We start from the raw sequence: 24,342 nt of genomic DNA on the forward strand, positions 1-24,342 counted from the left end.
ATATGAAGCTCGCACTCTTCCTAACTTCCGGCAGCAAAATCCTGCACTTTGATGAGTGTTAACTTCTCCCACAAAATTTGCAGAAAAAGAAATGGAAAGGACATGCAGCTTGAAGGTGGAAATTGCAAAGAATTTCTCTGGCATGTGACAGCTGCCAGCTCTGGGGGAGTCTGGATCTGCAGTCTGCCCCAATGTAGCCCTGGAACATAGCCCAGGAGGAGCAGGGAACCACAGGGCTTCCTCAGTCAGCACCTCTGCAGCACGGTGACCCTGACAACGCCCCAGGAACAGTGCAGAGCCACTCCCCGAGAGCTGGCCCACGAGACAGGGCTCTGCTTTATAAACTGAGCCCTTTGCCTCACTCGGTTACAAAATGTTTGGAATGGGAGAGCCGAGCACCTCGGGACAGGTAGCCAGGCCAGGCCGGGGCCCATCCAGCCCAGTCTCCAACAGCAGCCAGCACCAGATGCTTCAGAGGAGGGTGCAACCCATTTCCCGCTGCTGAAGCTTAGCTTCGGGAAAGCAGCGTGGGGTTCACCACACTTCTCAGGACTGTCGATGTCCACAATAGCCACGTAAACACCCGATTCTTCTGGGATTCCTGCTAAGCTTTTGGCCTTAATATTATCTTGTGGCAATGAGTTCCGTAGGCTCCCCACGTCCTGCTTCACTTGATGAACCACGGGGAAGGTTTGTTCAACCAAGTGCATGCTGATGATTTGAACAACTTTAAAAGTACAGCAGGGCCGTGGGGGAGCTGGGTGGAATGGCACAGAAGAAGAGAGATTCTACCAATAAACAGAACAGAACAAAGCCCAGGATGAGTCCTATGCTGATATTTAAAAGTAGACAGGCACCTCTTACGTTTATTCGCGCTTGGTATTCGGCGCTGCCCACCGAGTTCCGCGCGGCGCACCGGTACACCCCTCCATCCTTGATCTGCGGGCTGGTCACGTTCATGTGGCTCACGGTGGTGCCATCCGACATGGTGTACTGATTGGTGCGGTGCCCGTTGTCCCTCTGGATGGGCTCATCGTCCAAGGCCCAGGTGATGGTGGGTGGGGGAGCGCCTTTGGCAGCACACATCAGGGAGAACTGCTCGCCCGGGTTGACCACTTTCTCGCTGAAGGAGGAGACGATCCGGGGGGTCCCGTCTAGGAGAGACACCCGGTGAGGGGCATGTTAGGGCTTCAGGCTGGGGCCCTCGCAAGCAGCTGCGTTTAGGCACAAGCTTGACTGAGGGTTTTAAACACTGCTTAGACGGTCCGTTCTCTGGGGGCAGGGGCATCCTGTCCAGTTTGTCCAGGGCCCAGCACAACGGGGTTCTGGTCCAGGGCTGTGGTTCCTAGTGCTTCCACGACACAGATAAACAACAACAAACCAATGGGGTGAACGTGCCTGACACAGGATTGGGGACTTCAACAGCAGAGTCAAGGGAAGGGGTAGGGACAGTTTTGTGGCCTGCAGCATGCAGGGGGTCAGACCAGATGATCATAATGGTCCCTTCTGACCTTAAAGTCTATGAGTCTATGAGCCATGGGCCCTGGCCAGGGCCCCACCATGCCCAGCCTGCATTCCCCAGGGAGGAGGGCTGCTGCTTTCAAAGGGGCTGGTGAGAACCAGGGGGACATCAGATGAGACATAAAAGGGAGCGTGAGAGGGGCAGGGACACAGGGCCCATCCTGCCCCCGGCACATCCGCACGAGGGAAGGACACAGCGGAGGGAGAATGCCTTCAGGGAGGATGGGCCCATACCCAAGGCCAGGGCACCACAATGAGCCCCATCTGGGCAGCTCCTCCTTTCCCCACTGTCACTTATTTTGCTGTTTTGGGACAGACCCTCCCTGCAGAGGACAGGGCCCAGCTATGGTTCTCTCCCTGCAGTTACTAGAGCAGCTTACACTAAAGTCCTGGCCACCGGTCATCAAAAGCGCCCTGGGACCTTCACTAAGGGACAGCACCTTCCTGGCCACACCATGTCTGGTAAGTACATTCTGCCTCACCCAACTCCTCCTGCAGACGGGAATTCTTCTTCCCTCCCTTTCCTGAAATACTGGGCAGCATTGCTAGGTGCTGTTAAATAACCATTGGTTCCCCCCCAGAGACAGCTGCATTTCAGTGCTGGGTTGAGTGACCCTTACATCACATGGGCATTGCATGGCATAGTTCAGTGAATTGTTGTGTAGCACCTTGGGAGCGCTGGGAGCATCCAAGCACTTGGACAAAGCACAGGGAGTGCTTGGCATAGCAGAATCTCTTCACTTCCAGGTGCAGAAGTGGGCAAACCTTGCCAGCACAGGATGCAGAGGGGTGTGTGGAGACAGCTCTGGAGCCCTCTGGCCAGTACACACAGGCCAGGAAGCAGGGGAGTAGGGTCTAATTAAGGGGCAACATTCTCCTCTCCTAGGGATGCTGTAAATCTCCCCTGCACTTGTTCTGCCCACAGAACTTCCAGGGGTGGCAAAGGACGCTGGAGAGACCCTCTGGCTCCCCTCCTCACCGTCATGCCCGGGAAGCCGACTCACCCTCCAACGCGATGAGGGAGAAGTCCTGCGCCGTTTGGGCTTTCCGGGTGGCGAAACACTGGTAGGCCCCAGAGTGGCTCTTCTGGGCGGCAGTGATGAGGAGGGTCTCGTTGCTAATCCCCCGGATGGAGATGTAGTCGTCCAGCACCACCAGGTCTGTGTTGCGGTACCAGCGGAGGGCGTACTCGGGCGAGCCGCTGAGGGCGCAGGAGAGGATGACTGTGCTGCCAATGCCGGTCTTCAGCTTCTTTGGCGTGAGGCTCACGTGCAGAGGGTCTGTGCAAGACAGGGTGGGAGGCAAGAGAAAAAAACGCTCAGGGCTCATGGCCTGGGGAAAGGATCTAGCAATGGTGGAGGGCCCCAGGGAAGCCGAGTGGCCCCATCCCGCTGAGCAGCAGCAAGGTCTCCCGTCTACTCCCTGGGCTGCCACAGAAGGATGCCAGCAAGCTGCCGTGGGGAAGGCTGCAAGTGACCTGCCGCAGCGAGCGCAGCAAGGCCTCGGCTTCACTAGGAACCAGGTGTGTTTTCAACCCGCGCTAGTGAGCACACGCTCAAGTCCAAGTGTAGACAAGGCCATTTGCATTCAAACGTGTGTTCGCTGGCCGGGGTCTGGAGTCTGCCTCGACCAGCAAACTCCTGGGAAGGGCGGACCAGCTGCAGGCCCAGCCCCCAGCTCCTAAGCCTTTCCATTAGCCACTGAGTCGAGAGCAAGAGTTGATTTGGCGAGGGGAAAGGGGGCTTGCTGGAAGCAGGAGCCTTACACAAAACCTACCCCCGATGGGGGGGCCCAGAGGAGCCATCACAGCGCAGGGGGCAGGGCGAGGCTGGCGTGGCGGCCGACACCGGCTCGGCGGGGAGATGGAGCGCTCCTTGCACAGCACACTCTGAGAGTCCCTTGATTAACGTGGTCTCTCTCCCTGCTCTCCCCGGGAAGCATTAGCCTGACTGCACGTGAAATGTCAGTGCACAATAAGCCAGGTGTGTCCCTGACCTTCCTCAGAGTCTGCAGCAAGGGCCCCTCATTTTAATGTCACCCCCACACACGCTCCTCTGCGTGGTGCGGGCAACATGCCCACCGGCCAGGAGCGCGGGGGGCCGGCAGTGCCTCCCCTGTGTATCGTTTTCGCTCTGACTGCACAGGAGCTGCCCTGGCAGGCGTGAAGAGGCTGTCTGCGTTTGGAAGTAGACATCACGGCGGGCTGACGTGCTAGGTGTGACAGGCCTGCTCTGAGCAGAGACGTCCCTGGAGCTGCTCACTAAGCATGCTGCTGTGTTGGGTGGGGCCTCCCCTTCTGATCCAGCCCATGCACACCCGCCTGCTCCTCCACAAACACGCAGAACATGCTGAGCGTCGCTGCAAGGGCTGGGGCAAACACGCCCCCATCCCCAGGGGCATGCTACACAGCTGGGTTACTGGGGACAGAGGAGATCCCCAGGACCAAAGCGTGCAATAAATATATGCCCTCCCCAGACAGAATTTACTGGTTGGCTGGAGTTTATTCAATATAAAAATCAAACAAAACACAACATGCAGGCCCCTAGTATAAAACTAACACTAATAACCCAACCAGTCACACATTGAAAGGCTCTCAACGTAGCGCTCTGGTTTTCCACCAATCCCGGTCTGTTCCCTCCATTAAAATCACAAATCTGTGGCTTGCTGGGATATTTTGCTGTGATATAAATAAACAAACTTCTTTCAAATGCTCTGAGCTGTGCATGTAACACCACACTGTGCTCCAGCACACAGCACAGTTAACGTCCTGAGCCTGCAATGTACAAAGCTTTGTACAACAGCCAGGGCCAAGAGGGCTATTTCATTTTGATCACCCATCCATCTCATGCAGTTCTGGAATGGAGACCAGCAATAGCCATGCTAGAATCCCCCAGAACCGCCTGCCCTGTGCAAATGAACGGTCCTGGGATGACCTCAGGCGTGTCTCCAGATTCCTGAGCAGAACTTTGGAACAACCCAAGAGGGGGCTGCCCCTAGACAATCCATCCCAGGTTTAACAGAGGGCCAAGGAATGCCGGGCCAGGACTTTGGGAGGTTAGAGAGGACGCCCACCCACCCCCTCCCCCGTGGCATGATCACTGAAATCCAGAGTTGCGCACCTCACTATTGCTAATGTTTAAGGAGAAGCCAGTAAAATGGGCCATAATGCTAACACATAGAACATAACCCAAGGCATATGAAACCCACGCAGGTCAAGGCATCTGGGCAGCCAAACCCGACATGCAAGAGAGAAGAGAAATCAAAACTCTGTTGCAGCACCAGGCTATCCGGCAACAGTCATGATTCCCCTTTAACGCCCACTTTGGCGGATTGTTCAGGCTCTGGGGAGTCCAGGTAGCCCCTTTCTGATCTGAGCAGAGATGGGCCTGAACCGTGGACATCAGATCCAGACTGGAATCCCACTTGACCCAACGTCTGGAAGTGGGATCCACTGTCTTGGCCCATGTCCAGCTCCAATATTAATACAATGAGATGAACAAAACCCAGGATTACTGTCTCTGAAGAGATGGATGGATACTTTCTAGAGATGTGCCCACTGCCCCCAACCCCCGGTCCCCAGATGTGCCCACTGCCCCCAACCCCCAGTCCCCAGATGTACGATGGAGAGGCCCATAACTTTACATTCTCCATTGTTTGGTCGGCTCTCACCTATGACTGTGAGGGTCCCGGTGACCTCTGCCGACCCGAAGGTGTTTGTGACCTCACAGATGTACGTCCCACTGTCCTCCACGCGCAGGTCACTGATTGTCAGTCCTGTGATACGCTTGGTCCACCTGCTGTCTGCAGGGAGTGGGCGCCCGTCCTTGATCCACCGGATGGCTGGGTTCGGGTACCCGGAGGCGATGCATGGAAGCTCCACCAGCTGGCCTGCCTTTACCTCCCTGGACTGAAAGCCATCTAGGATGGTAGGAATGGATTCTGCTGGGTCTAAGAGCAGAGAGCAAACTGCTGAGAAGCAGATATGGAGCAAAGGCCGACACACCCTTCCTTCAGCCTGCACCATCTGGCTGGTGCATTACGTGGGCAAACTAGAGTGTTTGGTTATAAACACTGGGGACCCAGGAGTCTTGTCTGAGACATCACCAGGACAGCGATACCGGGGAAAGCCTGTGCTTAGTGACCTGCGGGCAGCCACAATCACAGAACTCAGCTACAAACTCTCCAGACATAGGCTCTCCTCCTCTGAAGACCCCTGGGTATCCTAGATGGCAGGACAGCCCATGGCATGGCCAGGAATGGGACAGCCAGCTGCGGTCCTGGGTCCAGAATGAACACATGCTGCTGCTTTTGGGCTGGCCAGTGCAACTCACCCAGCCTATGATCTCAGTTGGGGCCCTGCCAATTGCAGCACGGCTTGCATGCATAGTGGGGTAGGGACAGGTGTGAGCAGGAAGGCAGGTGGGGGCCTAGCGTGTACTCAGTGAGCAGGGCGACTGGCCTAGGGTGGGGCAGTGCCTGGGCTGACCTCCCCACTTCTCTTCCCAGGAAGGCAGGGAGACACACGCACTATGAGAGGGTGGGATAAATACAGCACAGTAGGAACTATGCAAGGTGACCTAACTGGTGCAAAAGACACAAATTCTGTGGTAAGTTTCAAAATTTACAAGGACTGGGGTCCATCGGGCGGCCAGGAGCGGAGAAAATTAACCACTGAGTCTCAGGCATGAAATTCAATTCCAGGGGAAAGATACGGCTTTCATTGCACCCACGCTCCAGTAAAACGCCATGACATGGAAATACTGGCCGAGGCCAGCACGGGGCCAAGCCAGATTGAGCGCCCCCGCCCCAAAACAGAACACACCCCAGCATGGGAGAGGACTGCGCAAAGCCCGGGAGGGGTGAGTGGGGGGGTCCTGTCCATATGAGAAGACAATATGAAGCCTGGTGAGCGGGACTGGGGGGGTCTTGTCCTCAGAAGAGGACAGAGCAAAGCCCAGGGAAGGGGCGGTTCCTGTCCATGTCCGTCAGGTGGGGGCACATACTAGTAAGGGGTCTATACTTCTGGTCTGCCCAGCTGCTAACCCTGTGGCCCAGCATGCCAGTCCCGGCGGCTAACCTAGCTCCACCTCCTTCCCCTGGGCCTGCCTCCTCGTGGGCAGATGTTGCCGACAGGGGCCACAGGGCCCTGCCCTTCAGACAGCTACATTGCTCAGTAGCCATGGGGCGGCAAGGCAGTAACTCTTGGCTACGAACGACAATGCGCAGGTCCTCAACTGAGAGGTGCATTGGGGAAGCAAACATGATTTAACCCTCGCAACCCCGCTGTGGGATAGCTACGTATTATCCCTCTGCTACTGATCGGGCATGGAGATAAAAGTGACGTGCCCACGGTCACATAGCGAGTCCGTGCCAGAACCTAGCAGCCCGTCTTCCATTCTCCATCCGCCCCTCTGCTCACCACGAGCCCACACTGCACAGCCAGGGCACGGCCATCAACCAGTTAACACAGGAGTCCAAACCAACACAAACAAGGCCAACAAACATATGGTCGAGAACTAGGGATTCGAAGTTGATTGGTGCAAGGGGTGATTTGAATTCAAGCCGAGTGAAGTCCCTCCCGATTAGAGTAACTTGGGCAGGCAGGGACGCCTGGAGCTCCCGGCGACACCCGGCAATACAGACTGCGCTGTCTCCTGCAGTATCACTTGCATCTTCGTCACATCGCATCGGGCTGCTCACATACCGGCCTGTCACATCACATCACATCCCAGCCCGGTGTCATGCTGCACGGCTTGCCAGGCTACCCAACTGGCAGCTGTACTTCACTTCAAGGTTGGGGGGGGGGAGGCGGAGTGGGGCGAGGCTGGAAGACAGGTGGGCAATTCGCTCGGCAGATGAGCTAACTTAGATGAAAGGCGGCTGCATCTTGTTCTGCACAGAGAGCTGCCACTAGAGTGATCCCTCTCTGGCCAGCCAGACCTGAGCCAAAGCCCCTGCACCTCTTCCAGAACGTCCTGAGGATGTACCAGGAATGCAGGGGGTGTCTGTGCCTTGTTCAAAGAGCTGACTCCCAATCTCACTGACCTCCACGCAATCGCCTCCAGCGCCCCGTCCCGTGTCACTCTGGGGGGAGTCAGGGGACAGCAGGGAAGGGGGAGGACAATTGCCAAAGTGTGCCAGAGGCCAGGGTCAGCTCTCCTGACATCTCAGGCCGGGGGCTCCAGTCCTGACCTGTCACCCCCCAAAAACCTCATTAAGCCCTGGGATCCCCATATGCACCTGTGCCCAGGTACTTCAGTCCTGACCTCTAGCGCCTCCTCCTTTCCTGGCCCTGCCCCCCACACCCCACACATACACACAGCTCAGCCCCTGCAATTCCCCCCCGGACTCCCCACACCCAGCCCTGCCGACCCCCTTCAGACTCCAAGACTTGCACCCCCTGCAATTCTCTCCCGGCCCCCCACACCCAGCCCTGCCGACCCCCTTCAGACCCAAACACTCGCACCCCCTGCAATTCCCCCCCCGCCCCCCACACTCAGCCCTGCCAACCCCCTTCAGACTCCAAGACTTGTACCCCCAGCAATTCCCCTCCGGCCCCCCGCACCCAGCCCTGCCGATCCCCTTCAGACCTCAACACTCACACCCCCTGCAATTCTCCCTCCCGGGCCCCACACCCAGCCCTGCCGACGCCCTTCAGTCCCCAACCCTCGCACCCCCTGCAATTTCCCCCTGGCCCCCTACACCCAGCCCTGCCAACGCCCTTCAAACCCCAACACTCGCACCCTCTGCAATTCCCCCCCCAGCCCTGCCAATGCCCTTCAGTCCCCAACCCTCGCACCCCTGCAATTCCCCCCCGGCCCGCCACACCCAGCCCTGCCGACCCCCTTCAGTCCCCAACCCTCGCACCCCCTGCAATTCCAGCCCTGTGAAGAAACTGCTATGGTCGGTTCTGCCGAGTGGAAAAATGCTCAGGAAGGAGTGGGCTGGAATCACTCGTGTGCTTGTGACCTTGGTGGCATTTGAACCGAGCCCGTGGAGGTAAATGGCCAGTGCATTAACTTGCTGTACTAACCAGAGCCTCTCCAAGAGCTCTAGAATATCCAGTTCCTAATTAATATATTGAGGGAGTTAAGTCCATTATACTGCTAAGAAAATGGAAGTCACTATAAATAACTGATCGGCCACCTCTTGAGGGCAAGAGCCATAAATTATGACATGGAGAAGAGCTCCTTCCAGCAGACAGGAGCCCAGCCCGGGGCCTGCCAGCTTGGCCAGGGCCCAGCGCCTGGGGTTTAGCTCTGCCCCACACCGATCCCAGTGGTTCCCATGTCAGGCTCTGGGACGGGGGCTGGGCAAGAGCTGCTGACTCAGCCCTGGGTCACGCCAGCCCCCATTGAGGGAAGTTAATGGGAGCCGGCTAGAGAAAACCTGCACCTGATGGGTGAATGGGAGCCAGCCGCCCGCCCCATGAGCCTGGGTATATCCAAGGCTGTGAGGAAGGAAGCCAGGTGGGGGAGCGGAAGCAGAGGAATAACAGACTCCAGAACCCAAGCTGTAAAGGTTGGTGGGAGCACAACCCGTAAACGAAGGACACCAGTGGTTTCTGAACCCCAGGGTCAATCTCTGAATGACACTGTCAGCACAGCAGGGGCAGGAGCCAAGCGGGCCCGGCAGCACCCTGCTACGGGAGCCTGTCTGCAGAGTCACACAGGGAGCATTCAAACAGGGCCGAGCCAAGCCCCTTGGGCTGGCTTCATCTGGCCAAGAGCGAACTCTCCTGGGGATGAACAGGAGGATAAAATGTTCCCATCTCTACCGTTTCCCCCACACACACATCCAGGCTTTCACTCCTCCTCATTCTCTCTGTGCTGCCCCCATCTCCACACACGCACAGAAAACAAAGCAAACAAACAACCCCCACCCAGGTGATATAAAGGCCGTTGTCTGCTGACTGGAGGAAACACAGAGAGAGAACTGAGGCCAAGATTTCCCAAAGTGCCTAGTGACTCTGGGTGCTCAACTCATCACAATGCAGAGTCAACCTGCGGAACTCATTGCCAGGGAATGCTGTGAAGGCCAAAAGTATAACTAGATTTTAAAAGAAGAATTAGATAAGTTCATGGAGGATAGGTTCATCATGGCTATTAGCCAAGATAGTCAGGGATGCAACTCCATGCTCTGGGTGTCTCTAGAATCTGACTGCCAGAAGTTGGGACAGGACGACAGGGCAGGGCCGACGCTTCCACTAGGCAACTCTAGGCGGTTGCCTAGGGCAGCAGGATTTGGGGGGGGCGGCATTTTGCTGTCTTCAGCGGAAATTCGGCGGTGGGGGGGTCCTTCCGCTCCGGGTCTTTGGCGGAAATTTGGCAGCAGATCCTTCACTCGCTCTGGGACCTGCTGCCGAAGTGCCCCGAAGATGCGGAGCGGAAAGACCCCCGCTGCCGAATGCTCAGAGGAGAAGTGCTGCCCCCTAGGGCGGCAAAAATCCTGGTGCCGCTCCTGCGACAGGGGATGGATCACTTGATGATTCCCTGTTCTGTTCATTCCCTCCGACGCCCCTGGGATTGGCCACTGTTGAAGGATAGGATGCTGGGCTAGACGGACCATTGGTCTGACCCAACATGGCCATTCTTAACTCAAGACACCAGAAAGGGTGGGCGCTCAGCACTGTCTGAAAACCTAGCCCCTTTCAAGGCTCTCGTGCTGGGATCCCAGTCCTATTACAACCTCCTGGGCTGTCCTTTTACATGCATACACTTTACCGCTTTGGGAGTGTTCTGATATCATGGTGACAGGGGCCAGATAAGAAGATTAAAGACACAGACTCGCACACACAGATTCGTGGCTGAGTTTTGCTGGCTGCAGGTTCAGATCCAGAGACTTACCTGACACGGAGAGCCTAGCCCCATTGCTCTGGCGTGTCTCTCCACTGTACTTGTGCTTGGTGATACACCTGTAGGTGGACAAGGCATCTTCCTTCTGCACGTCCGATATGTACAAACCTCCATAAAAAGTAATAAAAAACCTATTTTCTGGAGACACAAGCAGAAGAGAGGGGAAAGTCTGGTTATTGCTCTGTTTGATCAAACTAAACATATTGCATCACAAGGCAGTAAGCAGCATCCCAGGGATGGGGTGAGCGGATGCCTGCTCTGCAGTGAAGCATGCACCTGTGAATCTTTCAGTGACGATACCATAAAATAAGGGAACTCCCAAGGAAGTTGCATCAAGTTACGGAAAGGAACAAGGTCAAAGCTGAATTCAGGGGACAAATTCGTCCTTCACTTGCCCTGCTGCACCTCGGGAGCCGCACAACTGCTAGCACAGGATGAGAGCCCGCTGTGGTCAATACAGCATCTGGGCAGCCCAGACAAACCAAGGGTCCGACTCCTCCCTTAGCTCGGGGGCTGCAGTTTTAAACAGGTATCTAAAATCTGGCTAGAAAAGGAGAGAGCTGCAGCGTATGTTCATATCAGAGGCGCATACAAACGGAAAGCCGGATGTGCAGATACCATTCTGCATGGGAATGAGTCTGCCCGAGAATGCAAACCTGGGGTCGGGGTGCCCCAATACCTGGACCATGACCTTCCATAGGACGCCCATTTTAGAACTTACTTGTTGGTCACAATCTTCAGGTTAACTTAAAATATACCCCTCACCTGACTGAACGTGCTCCCAATAGAAAAGCTCCACAAGAGTAAGCCGTGGTGCCGGCTGTTGCCGAAATGCACTGGACAGACAGAATTTAAGGCTGCACTCTCAGCTCTGGCCCTGGCCTCACTTCTGAGTCCAATCATGCTCCATTTTACTACGGGCAAACTAGTACATCTCTGCAGTATCCTACACAGGCCCCAATTACCGTGCAGAAAGGGAGCAGAGATCCTGGGCCAGGGAGGAGTGGGAGAGGCAGTTAAAGAAGCCAGGGCCAGGTGAGAGGCAAGCTTGCAACCCCAAGCTCAGACCGCGCGGCGGAGTCTCAGCACGCCCTGCTGCAACGTGGCAATTAAAAGGGAATCCATCCTGCCGAGTCAATAATTAGCGGAACTTACTTAGGCGCTTGCGAAAACAAATAAGACCTTAAGTTGATACTTGAGCCCCAGGGGGAAGATTCCAGAGGACAGCAGGTAACAAGCAACACAAACCAAGCCAGCTGGAATGGTGAGAGTCTACAAGGAGAGTCTGGCACTGAAGCACAAAAGTAAGGCCTCTCTGTCCATGCCTCAGGCTAGGGAGCAGGCAAATAAGGAGGCATTAGCCCACTTCTTAACCTGGTCCCCACGTTAGTATGTATTAATATTCATGGTGAATTATAATGAGCAAACGCCCGTGTTGTGAAAGACCTTAGCAGCATTATGAAAAGGAGGGCAAGCAAATGGCTTTGGAAAGAGGCTAAAGTTGGCTTTCCCCATTGGAAAGCACACTGCATCCTGCTCGAACAGCGCTCACAATTCCTAACGGTTCGATAGAGCCTTTCACCCCCAAAGGGCACAAAAAGATTGGGCCCACCACTGCAATGCAGCCACCTCTGGAGCAGGACACGGCAGCTGTTCGCTAGCAGCACAGTGCTGCCACATTGCACCACTGCACAAGCCTGGAGAATGTCGGTAGAACGTCGTTTCCTGAGTCCGATTTTGGCCGTGGAAATGAGCAGTGCCAATGATCACAGATGGGTGGAACCCCCGTTTTCTCTCTCATCTGAAAGATGGCTCGTCCATCAGCACAGCACCCCCTAGCCACAGACCTGGGAACAGATCCGATACCCACTGAACCGCCAGCACCTAGGATGGGGCCCGGCTTGAAAATCAGCTTCCACCGTTTGGAAGTAGCCTGGACAGTTCTGTACTAAGGCAAAGGAAAGAGCATCTTTTATGCCCACTACGGAAGCAGAGATCTTCTGAAGTGAGGGAGCCAGAAGTCTGAAACCGGTCTGGCACAAAGGCTCACAACCCACTCCCTGATCCTTCCCGATACCCCCCACCCCCTCCACCCAGCAGCTCTCACAGGCACGTCCAAGGACCACCCTCCCTCAGAGGAGGCACGTAGCATATCAGCAGCAAACCACGTCACAAGGCAGAACAATGGTCAGCCCCAACTCCAGCCGGCACATTTCCATCTCAGCATAAGAACGGCCACACTGGGTCAGAGCAAAGGTCCGTCTAGCTCAGTATCCTGTCTTCCGACAGTGGCCAATTCCCGGTGCCCCAGAGGGAATGAACAGAACAGGTTAACATCAAGTGATCCATCCCCTGTCGCTCATTCCCAGCTTCTGGCAAACAGAGGCTAAGGACACCATCCCTGTCCATCCTGGCTAATAGTCATTGATGGACCCGTCCTCCATGAATTTATCTAGTTCTAGATCAGCCAGATATTCATTTATCCTACTCTAATTGCAGTAAGAGCAAGTTCTGTGTCAGGGATTCTTAACAGAGAGAAAAATAGTGACTTCAATAAACAATTAACATTCATCTAACTTAACAGAATGCCTAAATAAACACAGAGACTGGAAAGCCACATGCAACAATGTCTTTAAGGTCCAGTAACTCAATGTCCGGCCCTGGAGCCAAAAGGAGACCTGACAAGTAATCAAAATGATAAATCAATGAGTTGTTTGCACACTCTGGTTTGCAAAACCTAGAAGAGAAGGGGAGGGGAAGGGAGAGAAAAGAGATATTTCTATCTCCGTGTTTACAAGGAGGGGCTAGATGCTCATTAGCCAAAATCTGCATGTGTTGTTTTGTCTCTGTGTTATGACATGGCAAAGTCAATGCCGCAGCACACACATAATTGCAGAACAGTCGTAGCTCTGAGCTGTCAATCTGAAGTATCAAGGGATTAATACAAAGGTCCAAAAAAGAAAAAAAGAAAAGAAAGCCCCACAGGTGCAATTGCAATAAAATGCAAATAGATCATTAATGTTTCATCTCTCAGCAAACCAGTAAGCACAGAATATTGGCTGTACTGGAATTTTAAGCAAGGGGGGAGGCAGTTTCTATGGCAACGAGCAGCCGCTGCATCTTGCCAACTGCTGCTCCACAACCCTGACTGTCCTCATTCCTCCCCCCACTATTTTTTTGTGCATATTTAATTGTGGTAACATTTCCAGAACGCCGTGTTACTCCTCCGGAAACAAAGGCTTCCAAAGCCGGAGCGCTGCGCAGTGCAAGAGAGGGAGCGCAGACAGCAGCAGTAGGATGTTCAAACCTCTGGAGGGACCTTCCGCAACATCAGTTCTGCATGTTTGATGAGAATCAAATTATGGCCTGCTGTGGGGGAAATGGATGAGGAACCCGCTGAGCCCACACAATGGAGAGCGAAGAAAAACCCAGGGGGACCCAAGGAGGGGGGGGGAATTATCCCCCACCACAAAATGAATACAAATAAAGCCCTGACACCTATTTCCACTTGGCCTCCCTGCCACCAGGCCTGAAAATAGCCTCTGTGAGGTTATAAGAACCCTCCCTGCCCGCCATGCAATGGGGCTGGCTCCCCAGGGTGGGGGAGCAAGCCAGAAAGCCAGCCACAGGAGAGCAGAGTGCTAGAGGTGAGGTGGACAGGGAGCAAAGCCGGGTGGGAGTGCTGTGAGGGCAAATGGACATAAGCCATGTGCTGGGCCAGAAAATACAAATATGGCTCCACCTCAAGCCATTGGACTCCAACGGGGAAGCTTGGCTCGGACAAGGGACGGCAGTTCTGCGAGCTGAACAGGCTGCTGGTGCTCTCCATACACGGAACAAGCCAGGGAACCAGCGAGGAGAACTGGGATGTGCACCTCTCCAGCTGACTAGATCCTGGTCCCAAGCGAGCGGAGTAGCTTCAATGGAAGCCCAGAGGCACCCCAGCAAGGTAAATACAAAAAGCACTGAGCTTCATGAGCCCTGACTCAACTCCCCAATCTCTGGGTGCCAGGTAAAACCCCATCGCGGGGCTGGTGGGGATGTTTTCCTGAGCTACTCCAAACGCCTGGTCAGGGGGCACGTTCCCCGGACACCAACAGAATCAGCATTGGCGGAATGGTCTGTGGAGCTAGGCAGAGCAGGCAAACAGATCTCCTATTTATCCCAGCCTGCTGCCTGGAGTCACTCTGTGACTATGGCATCGCGCCTGGCAGCCTGGTGCCAGGGAGCTGCCGCTGAGCTCAATACAAGAGCTCAACACCCGAACATCAGGCCATTCAGAACAAAGGGCCCATGGACCATTAGCGCCATGTTGAAGCTTCTCATGTGCTTAAGAAAGGCAAAATGGCCAGCATTCTCCATAGACCGGACTGCAAGGAGCACAGCGAGTCCTTCACTCCTCTCAGTCTGCGTGGGAGTCACTCAGATTTGGACAGAAACATTCTGCAAGAGAGACAGACACACACACACATACACCCCTGGGACTCCCAAATAAGCCGGCCCTCTCTGCCGAACAGGAATACCTGGACCGAGGCACACCCTGTCCATACCTGGAACTCTGCTAGTCACTAGCATGTACCATATTGCCAACCCAAGGACTGAAGTACCATGAGTCACGACCCCCAAACCATGAGATTTTAAAAAATAAACGTGTTCTTTTTCTTTCCCTTCTATCCTCTGAGCTGTCAGAGGTCACCTTTTCAAGTTTTTCCTTGCAACCATGAGGACTGGACACTTATTTTTCTCAGTGAAAGCTGAGATTCTCCCGTATTCACGTGACTCCAGAAGCTGGGGCTCTAAGAAAAAAACCCACCAAATATTGTGCGACTCACTATCAAGTGACAATAACTGGCAACACAGCAAGACCCTGTGGCTCTGCCTGCGTCTACAAGTCGAGTTCTGTATAAACTGATTTATGTACAAGCTGTTCTAAAGTTTGTAGGGATTCCATGACTGGGGTATCAGGGAGGGGAGAGCTTCATCTCTGAAAGTCCACAGTATCTTGCAAGCCATCCTTCCGCTGGGCACTCCCCAGGAATGGGGAGCATGGGGTCTATGGATGTTCCATCATTTATCTTCACAGCAACAGGAGTGCTTAGATGTTAAAACCTTCTGGGCATGCAGTGTATTGGTCCATTTTAATATTGTTCAAAGGTTGACCCTCTTGAGTGAAGACAAAAGCCCTCTGCGCTGGAAGTAATGAGCACCTCGCTCATTGCAATATACAGTTTTAAAGACACCGTGACATTGAATTTAGGGTCTACACAACCTGATGGCATCTCTTCAATTTTTAAAAAAGGGACAAATAACTTTGTCTAAGAGAATTACACTGGTTGGAGGGAAAGACGTGGGCGATAACTGATGTGAACCATTCCAACTGAGACCTCCCCAAAGTGACTTATTGCCAGCTCCTCTCGCGAGATTAACGTAGATGGTTGTGGAATAAAGTCAAATCTTTCTGCCTGCCAGGAGGTGGGAAAGGTTTACGGGAAGCAGAGGATTAAGTATATCTGTGGCCAGACAAGCTGCACTGTTTTAACAGCTCTCAGAGCTGGACACGACTAGCAGCCTCTGCAAATAACCTTCCAAAAATCCCACTACCAAGGAATGGTGCGGGGAGGAGAAGTGAGCTGGAGAGGATGGAGGAGAAGGGGACTCTGGCATCTCTTACTCCTCCATCCTTCCTCTCTTGTGTTCCCACATCACAGAAGGTGGATCCAATGCACCACACTCCCCACAGGACACGAGAGTAGAAAACAGGGACACAGCAACTCAAGCAAGGTCTAAAGAGCCAAATCTGGGGAAGGAGGCAGCAGCCACTTCAGACTTGCCTTGACCAAGTCCCTTGCCTACTCTGTGCCTTAGATTTCTCCTCTGTCCAAAGGAGCCTGCTTCACCCTCTGCGGGATGCTGCAGGGAGGTAGCTGATGTTTGCCAGGTGCTGCAGTGAAGGGCTACTCGTTATTTCACACCCATCTGATAACTGCCTTCAGCTCCCTGCCTGGCTTATATGGGTTTGGCCATTAGACTTACTAGGGGGTCACCAAATGAAATTAATAGGCAGCAGGTTTAAAACAAATAAAAGGAAGTTCTTCTTCATGCAGCGCACAGTCAACTTGTGGAACTCCTTGCCTGAGGAGGTTGTGAAGGCTAGGACTATAACAGCATTTAAAAGAGAACTGGATAAATTTGTGGAGGTTAAGTCCATTAATGGCTATTAGCCAGGTCGAGTAAGGAATGGTGTCCCTAGCCTCTGTTTGTCAGAGGGTGGAGATGGATGGCAGGAGAGAGATCACTTCATCATTGCCTGTTGATCCACTCCCTCTGGGGCACCTGGCATTGGCCACTGTCAGTAGACAGGATACTGGGCTAGATGGACCTTTGGTCTGACCCGGTACGGCCTTTCTTATGTTCTCATGGTGCCGTGGCCAGCCAGTGCTGGATGGGGGGAGCATGGCTACAGTCTGGCTGGGCATTGGGTGAGGCCTTGTCTTGGGATCAGATTGTCTAGACAGAGATGGGTGCATCTTGGCGAGCAGGCGGGTGGATCACAGAAAAGTCTCCATGCATGGCCATGTTTTGGCAGGCTATTAGGAAGGTATCTCAACCCCCAAAAGCACATACAAGCTGGGGCATTGCCCAAGCCCATTTCCAGACCCAGAAGCATGTAGTGGCCAAGAAACCACAGTATCCGTCCCAGGGGCCTTCCAATTTCAAGTGAAAAATTACGATCAATACAGGTTACCAGTTCCTGCTCTATCCAATATAGATTTATAAAAACAATGGGGTCAGGGCTGCAGGAGAGAGCACATTGTATAGTTCATAAGACTAATGAGAGAACTTTCCCTTGATACTCTGAGGCCAATATTTCCTTACGCATTCTATTTTAACTGCTGGGGAATCAATAGGTGCCAGCGTTTATGAATTAGCTGTAGTTTGAGCATATGCATCCCACGGCATCCTGGGCAGTCAATGATTGTTGGGAGCTATTTCTGGCCATGGTTAAAGTAACGAATATATCCCTGGGGCAAAGACAGGGAGGGAGGCAGGGAAGCCCCGAAGATGAAGGTTGTGATTTTCAGTGTACCTCTGCTTTCCTATCCTGCCTTTCAATGTAGATGTCATCTGGAGAGGGACAGGGAGTCTGTGTCCTCCAGCTCAGCAGTAATGGAAAATCTCTGCCACCTGGCATCCAAGCACAGGTGTTATTTTCTAGGCCTGCTGCCCGGACCGTGTTACCCCCATTTCAGTCGATCAACACCCCTTCAGCTACCTCCCTCGAGATCCTACACAGCCCACAGGCCAAGGAGCTGTCCCCGCCACGTCAGCAACTGGGGCTCTGCACAATGGGCCTGCCTCTCAGCACAGCCACTGTAATTAGGCGGCCGACCTGCCGGACAGCAGCTTTGCACACACCTAACTAGAGCTAGGCTAGATTAGACATAGATTAAGGATCCCTCCATCCATCCCATGGATGTTAAATAGAAGCCATCAATTAACCAAAGGTAATAAGCACTGTGAGATAGCCCACAGATGTATTTACATGTTTCCCTGCATACATAGTCCCAGGGGGGTGTAAGGCAGTGGCCGGTTTCCTACCCCTTTCAAAGGCGACATATTTCTCCTGCGTGGCTGTACAAGGCTGAGTAGCACAGAGCAGCCAAACGCCCACACAGAACAGGTCCAGCTTCAAGTTTCATGGGCAGCTGCGAAATAACTGGGTCCAGCTCAGTAAGTGGGTCACGCTTTGTACCCAAGACCTCCCTGTCCTCCTCCTCCTCCATCCGGGAAGAGCAAGGCTTAGCTCGAAAGAGAATAACATGTCCTAGAAACGTCGTCTTGCCTCCACAATGGCTTTGGGAGTCCGAGGTCCAGGTGCATCTCTCAGTCCTGCCCGAAGGGGTGGTACTGCCTGGGAGGGTAGTTTAGTCTGCAGGGTCCCGGGGTACACGGTGTGTATACTATAGAGCCACGAGACAGACACCGGGAAAGCGAGCTACCCTCTCAGAGCAGGGGATGGCCAGCCCAGAGCAGGGAAGAGGCATATTGACGGCATGTAGTGGGGGACGTTTGCACAGCCATGCCCTTGCTGCTCCCTCTTACAATGGGGAGAAGAGGATCTCCAGTGGGGACTTTCACCAGCACTCAACTTACATGTGCACATTTAAACCCTTACCTAACTTGTACTGAGCGAGAGAACTTCCTCCAGGTGAAAGGGGAGGCTACACCTGGAGACCAGGGTTGTATGATTGCCAACGTATGTCTGGGGCCCGTCTCGGCCAGCCCAGTTCTCTGCTCTCTGCTCCACCAGGCAGTTTCTGCCCGCACAACCTATGGCTCCAATTAAGAATTCCACTGCGGTTCCATAGGAATTGTTCTTTTATGTGCTCACATTTTAACTTTAGTCTCAAAGGGACCATTCCAGGAAGTGATTTTAAACAATAAAAAGAGGCCGCAACATCTGAATGACCCACTTTTGCTGTGAAGAGCCTGGGCTGGGATTTGAATACCTCGTGCATACTAAGCAGTCAGAATACACACAGGCAGCAGGTAGGGTCTCGGGGGATGGGGTACCTTACAGAGCCAGGCATTGGCCTCCCTGTGCAACGCCCAAGAGACGCCCGCGCAGGGAGGCTTGCTTACAGAGCTGCCTCACACAGCTGAGCAGCAAGGCAATCTAGACCTCACTGAAGACCTAAATAGAATCCCTTGCCACGCACGTGCCTAGCCACTGACCTCCCAGTGACTGAGTGCGGAGGCAGAAAAGCTCCAGAAATTAACCCACCCCCAACACCACGCCTGATCCAGCTGCTGTGCTAGGTGGGATTCCCGTGTTCTCCACCCCTGGACAGAAGGTGGGGAGGGTGCTGACATCTCACAGGGCTGGGGGCATTTGGAAAAACTGGTCCTCTCTGAACCAGCTGCAGCATGTGACACTGAATAGCTGCTGAGCCAGAGAGAGGAAAAAAATAAAACAGGAGGGATGAAAATTGGGGAGTCATGAACGGCTTTTCTCTTTCTGTCCTTGATCTCTTTTATAGGCACATCTCTATCTTCCCCTGTTACAGGATTAACACCCATCTCTCATTCTCCTAGTGCAACAAGATTTTATTTCTAATTATGCTGTAATAAAACTGGGAGCACTCCCAGGGTTTCCTCCAAATGACTTGTAGACACTCTGCAAGATTGGATCCCACTCGGCTTCATTGTAATAGCATCTCCCTGACATTCATTAGACATGCATGAAGGGGACGTTTTAAGAATGGAATTGCATTTAAATGGATTTTCTGAGCGAGGAGAATGACACCAAAGAAGAGAAAAAGGCAGGGAGGAGGTTTTGAAAACAGGATGCAACTGTTCCGGGGAGTGGAAATAGAACTGCCCGATTCCAAGCCCTTTCCTGAACATGCTGCATGGTACCAACCACGATGCCCCTGTCATTCGGTGGCACCTGCTGGAGGCCCACCTATGCCCGAAGCATTACAACAGAAATGGCTACCCCTCTGAAACAGAAATGCAGATTTATAAAATCGCTAGCAGGCCGGCCATAGGAGCTGTGCTGCCCAGACACTGCTGGCCGTGTGATTGCCCCACGACAGTCTCACATAGTGGGCACGCAGTGGGATGCATGCACTACTGGGGGGGGGGTGGTCAGCTCAGGTCACGGCAGAACAAGAGAAGCTGCTGAGGGAAAAAACGAAGTAGGTGCCAGCTCCTCCCAGCCAAGGCCGGACAGTTCCCTGCAGCACATCCTCTAGTGCTTTGTGCTGCTTAGCTCTGCAATGTCCTAGCTGATGGGCCTTGCCCCTCTCCCCTTGGAAGACTAGTCCACAGCCAAATAAGACTCACTGTCCAGATATTCAGCCTTCATTTGCCCTTCTTTAATTTCTCCATAGAGTGTAAAGCCACGAGGGCATGCAATGCCCAGGCCCTGGTTGAACGACAGCACACCTTTTTGAAAAACACCCAATCATGATTTAAAAATTGCCAGTAAGGGAGAATCCTCCATGATCCTGGGTCAGTTGTTCCAATGACTAATTACTCACACTGAAAAGTGTCCACCTTATTTCCAGTCCGAACTGGCCTAGTTTCCACTTCCAACCATTGGATCTTCAGTCTAGCAGAACAGGTGTAACAAGAGCCCATTATTAAATGTATGTGCCGCACACAGGTACTTACAGAGTGTGTTCAAATCACTCCTTTACCTTCTCTTTGTTAAACTGAACAGATTGCGCTCCTTGAGTCTGTCGCTACAGGGCATATTTCCTAATCCTTTAATCATTGTCGTGGTTCTTCTCTGAACCCCTCCAATCACCAACATCCTGCTTGAATTGAGGACACCAGAACGGGACACACATTCCCGTAGCAGCCAGTCCCAAATTCAGAGTTTATATTACCTCCCGACTTGATATTATCTTTTTTATGCATCCCAGGATCGCATTAGCCCTTTTGGCCACAGCATCACACTGGGAGCTCACGTTCAGCTGATTATCCATCATGACCCCCAAGTCACTGCCTCCCAGGATAGAGTCCCCCATCCTGTAAGTATGGCCTGCAGTCTTTGTTCGTGGATGTATATATACATTTATGGATAAATCCATGGAGGTTAAGTCCATTAATGGCTATTAGCCAGGACGGATAAGGAATGGTGTCCCTAGCCTCTGTTTGTCAGAGGATGGGGATGGATGGCAGGAGAGAGATCACTTGATCATTGCCTGTTAGGTTCACTCCCTCTGGGGCACCTGGCATTGGCCACTGTTGGAAGACAGGATACTGGGCTAGATGGACCTTTGGTCTGACCCAGTACGGCCGTTCTTATGTTCTTATTTACATATAGCTGAACTAAAAGGCATACTGTTTCCTTGTGCCCAATTACCAAGTGATTCAGATTGCTCTAAATCAGTGACTTGTCCTCTTCACTATTTACCACTCCCCAATTTTTGTGCCATCTGCAAACCTTATCAGTGATGATTTTATGTTTTCTTCCAGGTCATTGATAAAAACATTAAAAAGCGTAGGGCCAAGAACTGATCCCTGCAGGACCCATCTAGAAACACACCCGTTCGATGATGATTCCTTGTTTGCAGTTACATTTTGAGACCTATCGATGAGCCGGTTTTTAAACAGTTTAATGGCTGCCATGTTCCTTTTGTATTGTTTTACCCCGGGACTCCGGGTTAGACTCCTGTGCACCCCCCCCCACCCGCTATTTCTATTGCTACAGCTCCCAAAGTGTAGTCCAGGCACTGTACAAAAGCAGAGGAAGTCTCTGCCCCAAAGCGCTTCCAAACAATAATTCCCCTCTATCCTTGTTTACACCCATGGAGCTGCTCTGACACCTCGTTTGCTATCTAGGAACCAGACCACGCAGGGTTAGCTCTGCTAATCTTGCTAGGCTTCTAAAGGCAGGGCCACGTGCGTTTTAACGTGAGAACTGCCGGCCACTGTAGCTGAGCGTTAGAACTCGAGTTAGACTGTGTAGGACGATGCCACGCCCTGCTCAAGGCTGGGTCTGCACTGCTCTGGTTTGAATGTCAGCTATTCAGTAATCCTCCCTTCCTTTTTGCACCTTCCACCTGCTTTTGGCCTGTCATCTCCCAGCGTTAAAGAGCTCTCCTTGGACTGACGCTCCTCAACTATTATTGCCAAAGGCCCTTTTATTCCTTGTGCTTTGCAGCACTTCCTTCTCCCTGCAAGCTCCCACTAATTAGCTGCCTTCCAGCCAGCCCCAGACTCACAGGAACTCTTCCTCCCATGAAATGGCTCTGGGTAGTGAAAGGTTGAGCTCATTCACAAGACGGATGCTATTTCACACACCTCTCACCTGGAGAGAGAGAGAGAGAGACTTCCTGCCTCTCGCATGATTGATCCCCAAAGCCGTCTCTAAATCCACCTATTATCATCTCAGGTTTCACCTCATCTGATGCGCGTGAGGTTTAACACATCTACCTCTGCCCTTTAATAGATGGCAATAATTACTCATCATTTGCAAATGCTCTGTTCTTCCTTAATGTCCCTATCACAGGAAGTCTCTCCTTCCAGCATCCAGAGCCCACTGTATAGGGCCCGGCGTTAGCATGCGCACACACCCCTCCCTCTCAAAGAACTCTGTGGTTAGGCCATGCCCACCTCTGTACATTGGCAGGGTCTTACTGCCCGATACTATCGCCCCGCCAGGCCCTACACAGGCTACCAAGAACCAGAGAATACAGATTTATTTTGTGGCTGCTAATCCCCTGACAAATCCCATTCCATGCATTTCAGAGCTGCAATTCAGCAATGGGTGCTTTTCCAGGGAATTGGCTCTTCAGGTTTAAAAAAGAACAGCGGGATCCCAGTCTATCATTAAAAACACCACATTTCCCCTAGCCTCCAGGTTTGGCTTCGGTTTTGATCACTGCATTTAAGCCTGGGAGAGCCAACAGAGCTGCAATGTCTTCTCCTCTACCAACAACTGTAAAAAACGAGTTAAAGAACCGTCCTGTGCCAGCTGCCATCTGCCACTTCTCAGCTCCTGCACCAAACACAGCTCTGCACCCTGCATTCAAATAAAGCCAGCGGAGGAACCACAACAGGGGCTCTTAGTCCAAACCAATATCCCCTTTTTTTGCAAAGCAATTATTGCCAGTCTATTTAAGCCTCAGCTGCAGGTGGCGCACTCCCTCTCGTGTCATGCCCGAGACATTTGGAAATGTTTTCCGTCTGAAAGCTCGCATTGGGTGTCCAGTTTTTGCAGGTCAGAACAGATGTTAGTCAGCACAGGAACAGGGGGTTTACCAGACTGGATCAGACCCATGGTCCATCTGACTTGGTCTCCTGTCTCCATCCGTGCCCAGCACCAGCTGCTACAGAGTAAGGTGGAAGAAACCCCAGAAAGGGCAATTATGGAATAATCCTCCCCCAGAGCAAAGTTGCTTTCTAACCCCTGTCAGCCAGTGGTTGGCTTAGGTCCTGAAGCATAAAAGTTATAGCCCTAGTACATTTCTATCTTATCTTATGCAACTGGGGGATCTGCTTAGCCATATAAATGTCTAATATATTTATACATAAATATTATATATGTTTCTTTCATTTATGTTTGAATCCTGCTGAGCTTGATACTATGCTGTGGCTAGGAGTTCCACCAACTACTTCTGCATCGTTTTAAAGATGTATTTCCACTGACTTGCTGGAAACGTTCGGCTTTTCAGCTTCATCACAGGGTTGCTAGCGATTGGGAAGCTGGGCAGTTTTTACAAACAAGTGTCCTGCAAATATTTGTTCAGGTTTTAAAACAAATTGGCCATGCCTCTCTGTTGACCCTTTCAGCATTCACCTTCCACGAGAAGACCGGCAAACAAGTTTTGCAGCAGGAACATCCCTGAAAGAAGCAATTTTTTCATGCAGAGCTTGGAAAATATTTGTTGAAAGAAATACTGACTTTGTAAAATCAACTATCCCTGTCCCAAGAGTTCTGGAAAGTGAGGCATTACTATGCAGCTTATGTGCCCTGTCAAAACTCAACACCAACCAACCAAATGACTCGGTTTGTATACCAAATCGCCACCAGCAGTGGCTTGGGCACAAGCCACATTTCAAGAATTAGTCACCAAAAGTATGACAAATAATTGCAAATAAACTAGAAGAAATGAATCTGTTCATGGACACTCAATGAATATAAAGAAGAAAAATAATTGAATAAATTATTCACTTTTAAAAGGACATTGTCAGGTTAATCATCATTTTGAAAAAAAAAAAAAACCCACAAATTTCCTGTGCTAAATTACAAATAATCCTGTAAATGTTTACAGCCAAAAGGATATTCAGTATCCTCATCTCTTCCCCATTAATGCAGTTTGTTTACTTTTTGCCTCTCTCGGAAATACACCAGAATACACCCTTTTGTGCAAGATAAGCTGGAGGTTTTAATGCAGTAGCAAAATGCTGCATTGTGAGTGCTGCAAACATGGCATGTTTACATCGTTAA

The 24,342-nt window shown here is 52.3% G+C and overlaps 1 protein-coding gene across 3 annotated transcripts in view; it reads right to left on the reverse strand.

Moving 5' to 3' along the window:
- DSCAML1 (DS cell adhesion molecule like 1) overlaps positions 1 to 24,342 on the reverse strand; it is a 279,877-nt gene that overhangs the window by 100,506 nt on the left and 155,029 nt on the right. For all 3 annotated transcript variants that reach the window (XM_034754688.1, XM_034754690.1, XM_034754689.1), the window contains exons 4-7: positions 10,368 to 10,514; positions 5,191 to 5,469; positions 2,526 to 2,801; positions 858 to 1,154 (exon numbers count right to left, since the gene is read on the reverse strand). In XM_034754688.1, coding sequence (XP_034610579.1) covers positions 858 to 1,154; positions 2,526 to 2,801; positions 5,191 to 5,469; positions 10,368 to 10,514 — 999 coding nt within the window. The remainder of the gene's footprint in view (positions 1 to 857; positions 1,155 to 2,525; positions 2,802 to 5,190; positions 5,470 to 10,367; positions 10,515 to 24,342) is intronic.

The sequence above is a fragment of the Trachemys scripta genome, chromosome 21 (genome assembly GCF_013100865.1).
Source record: "Trachemys scripta elegans isolate TJP31775 chromosome 21, CAS_Tse_1.0, whole genome shotgun sequence".
NCBI classification, from domain to species: domain Eukaryota; kingdom Metazoa; phylum Chordata; order Testudines; family Emydidae; genus Trachemys; species Trachemys scripta.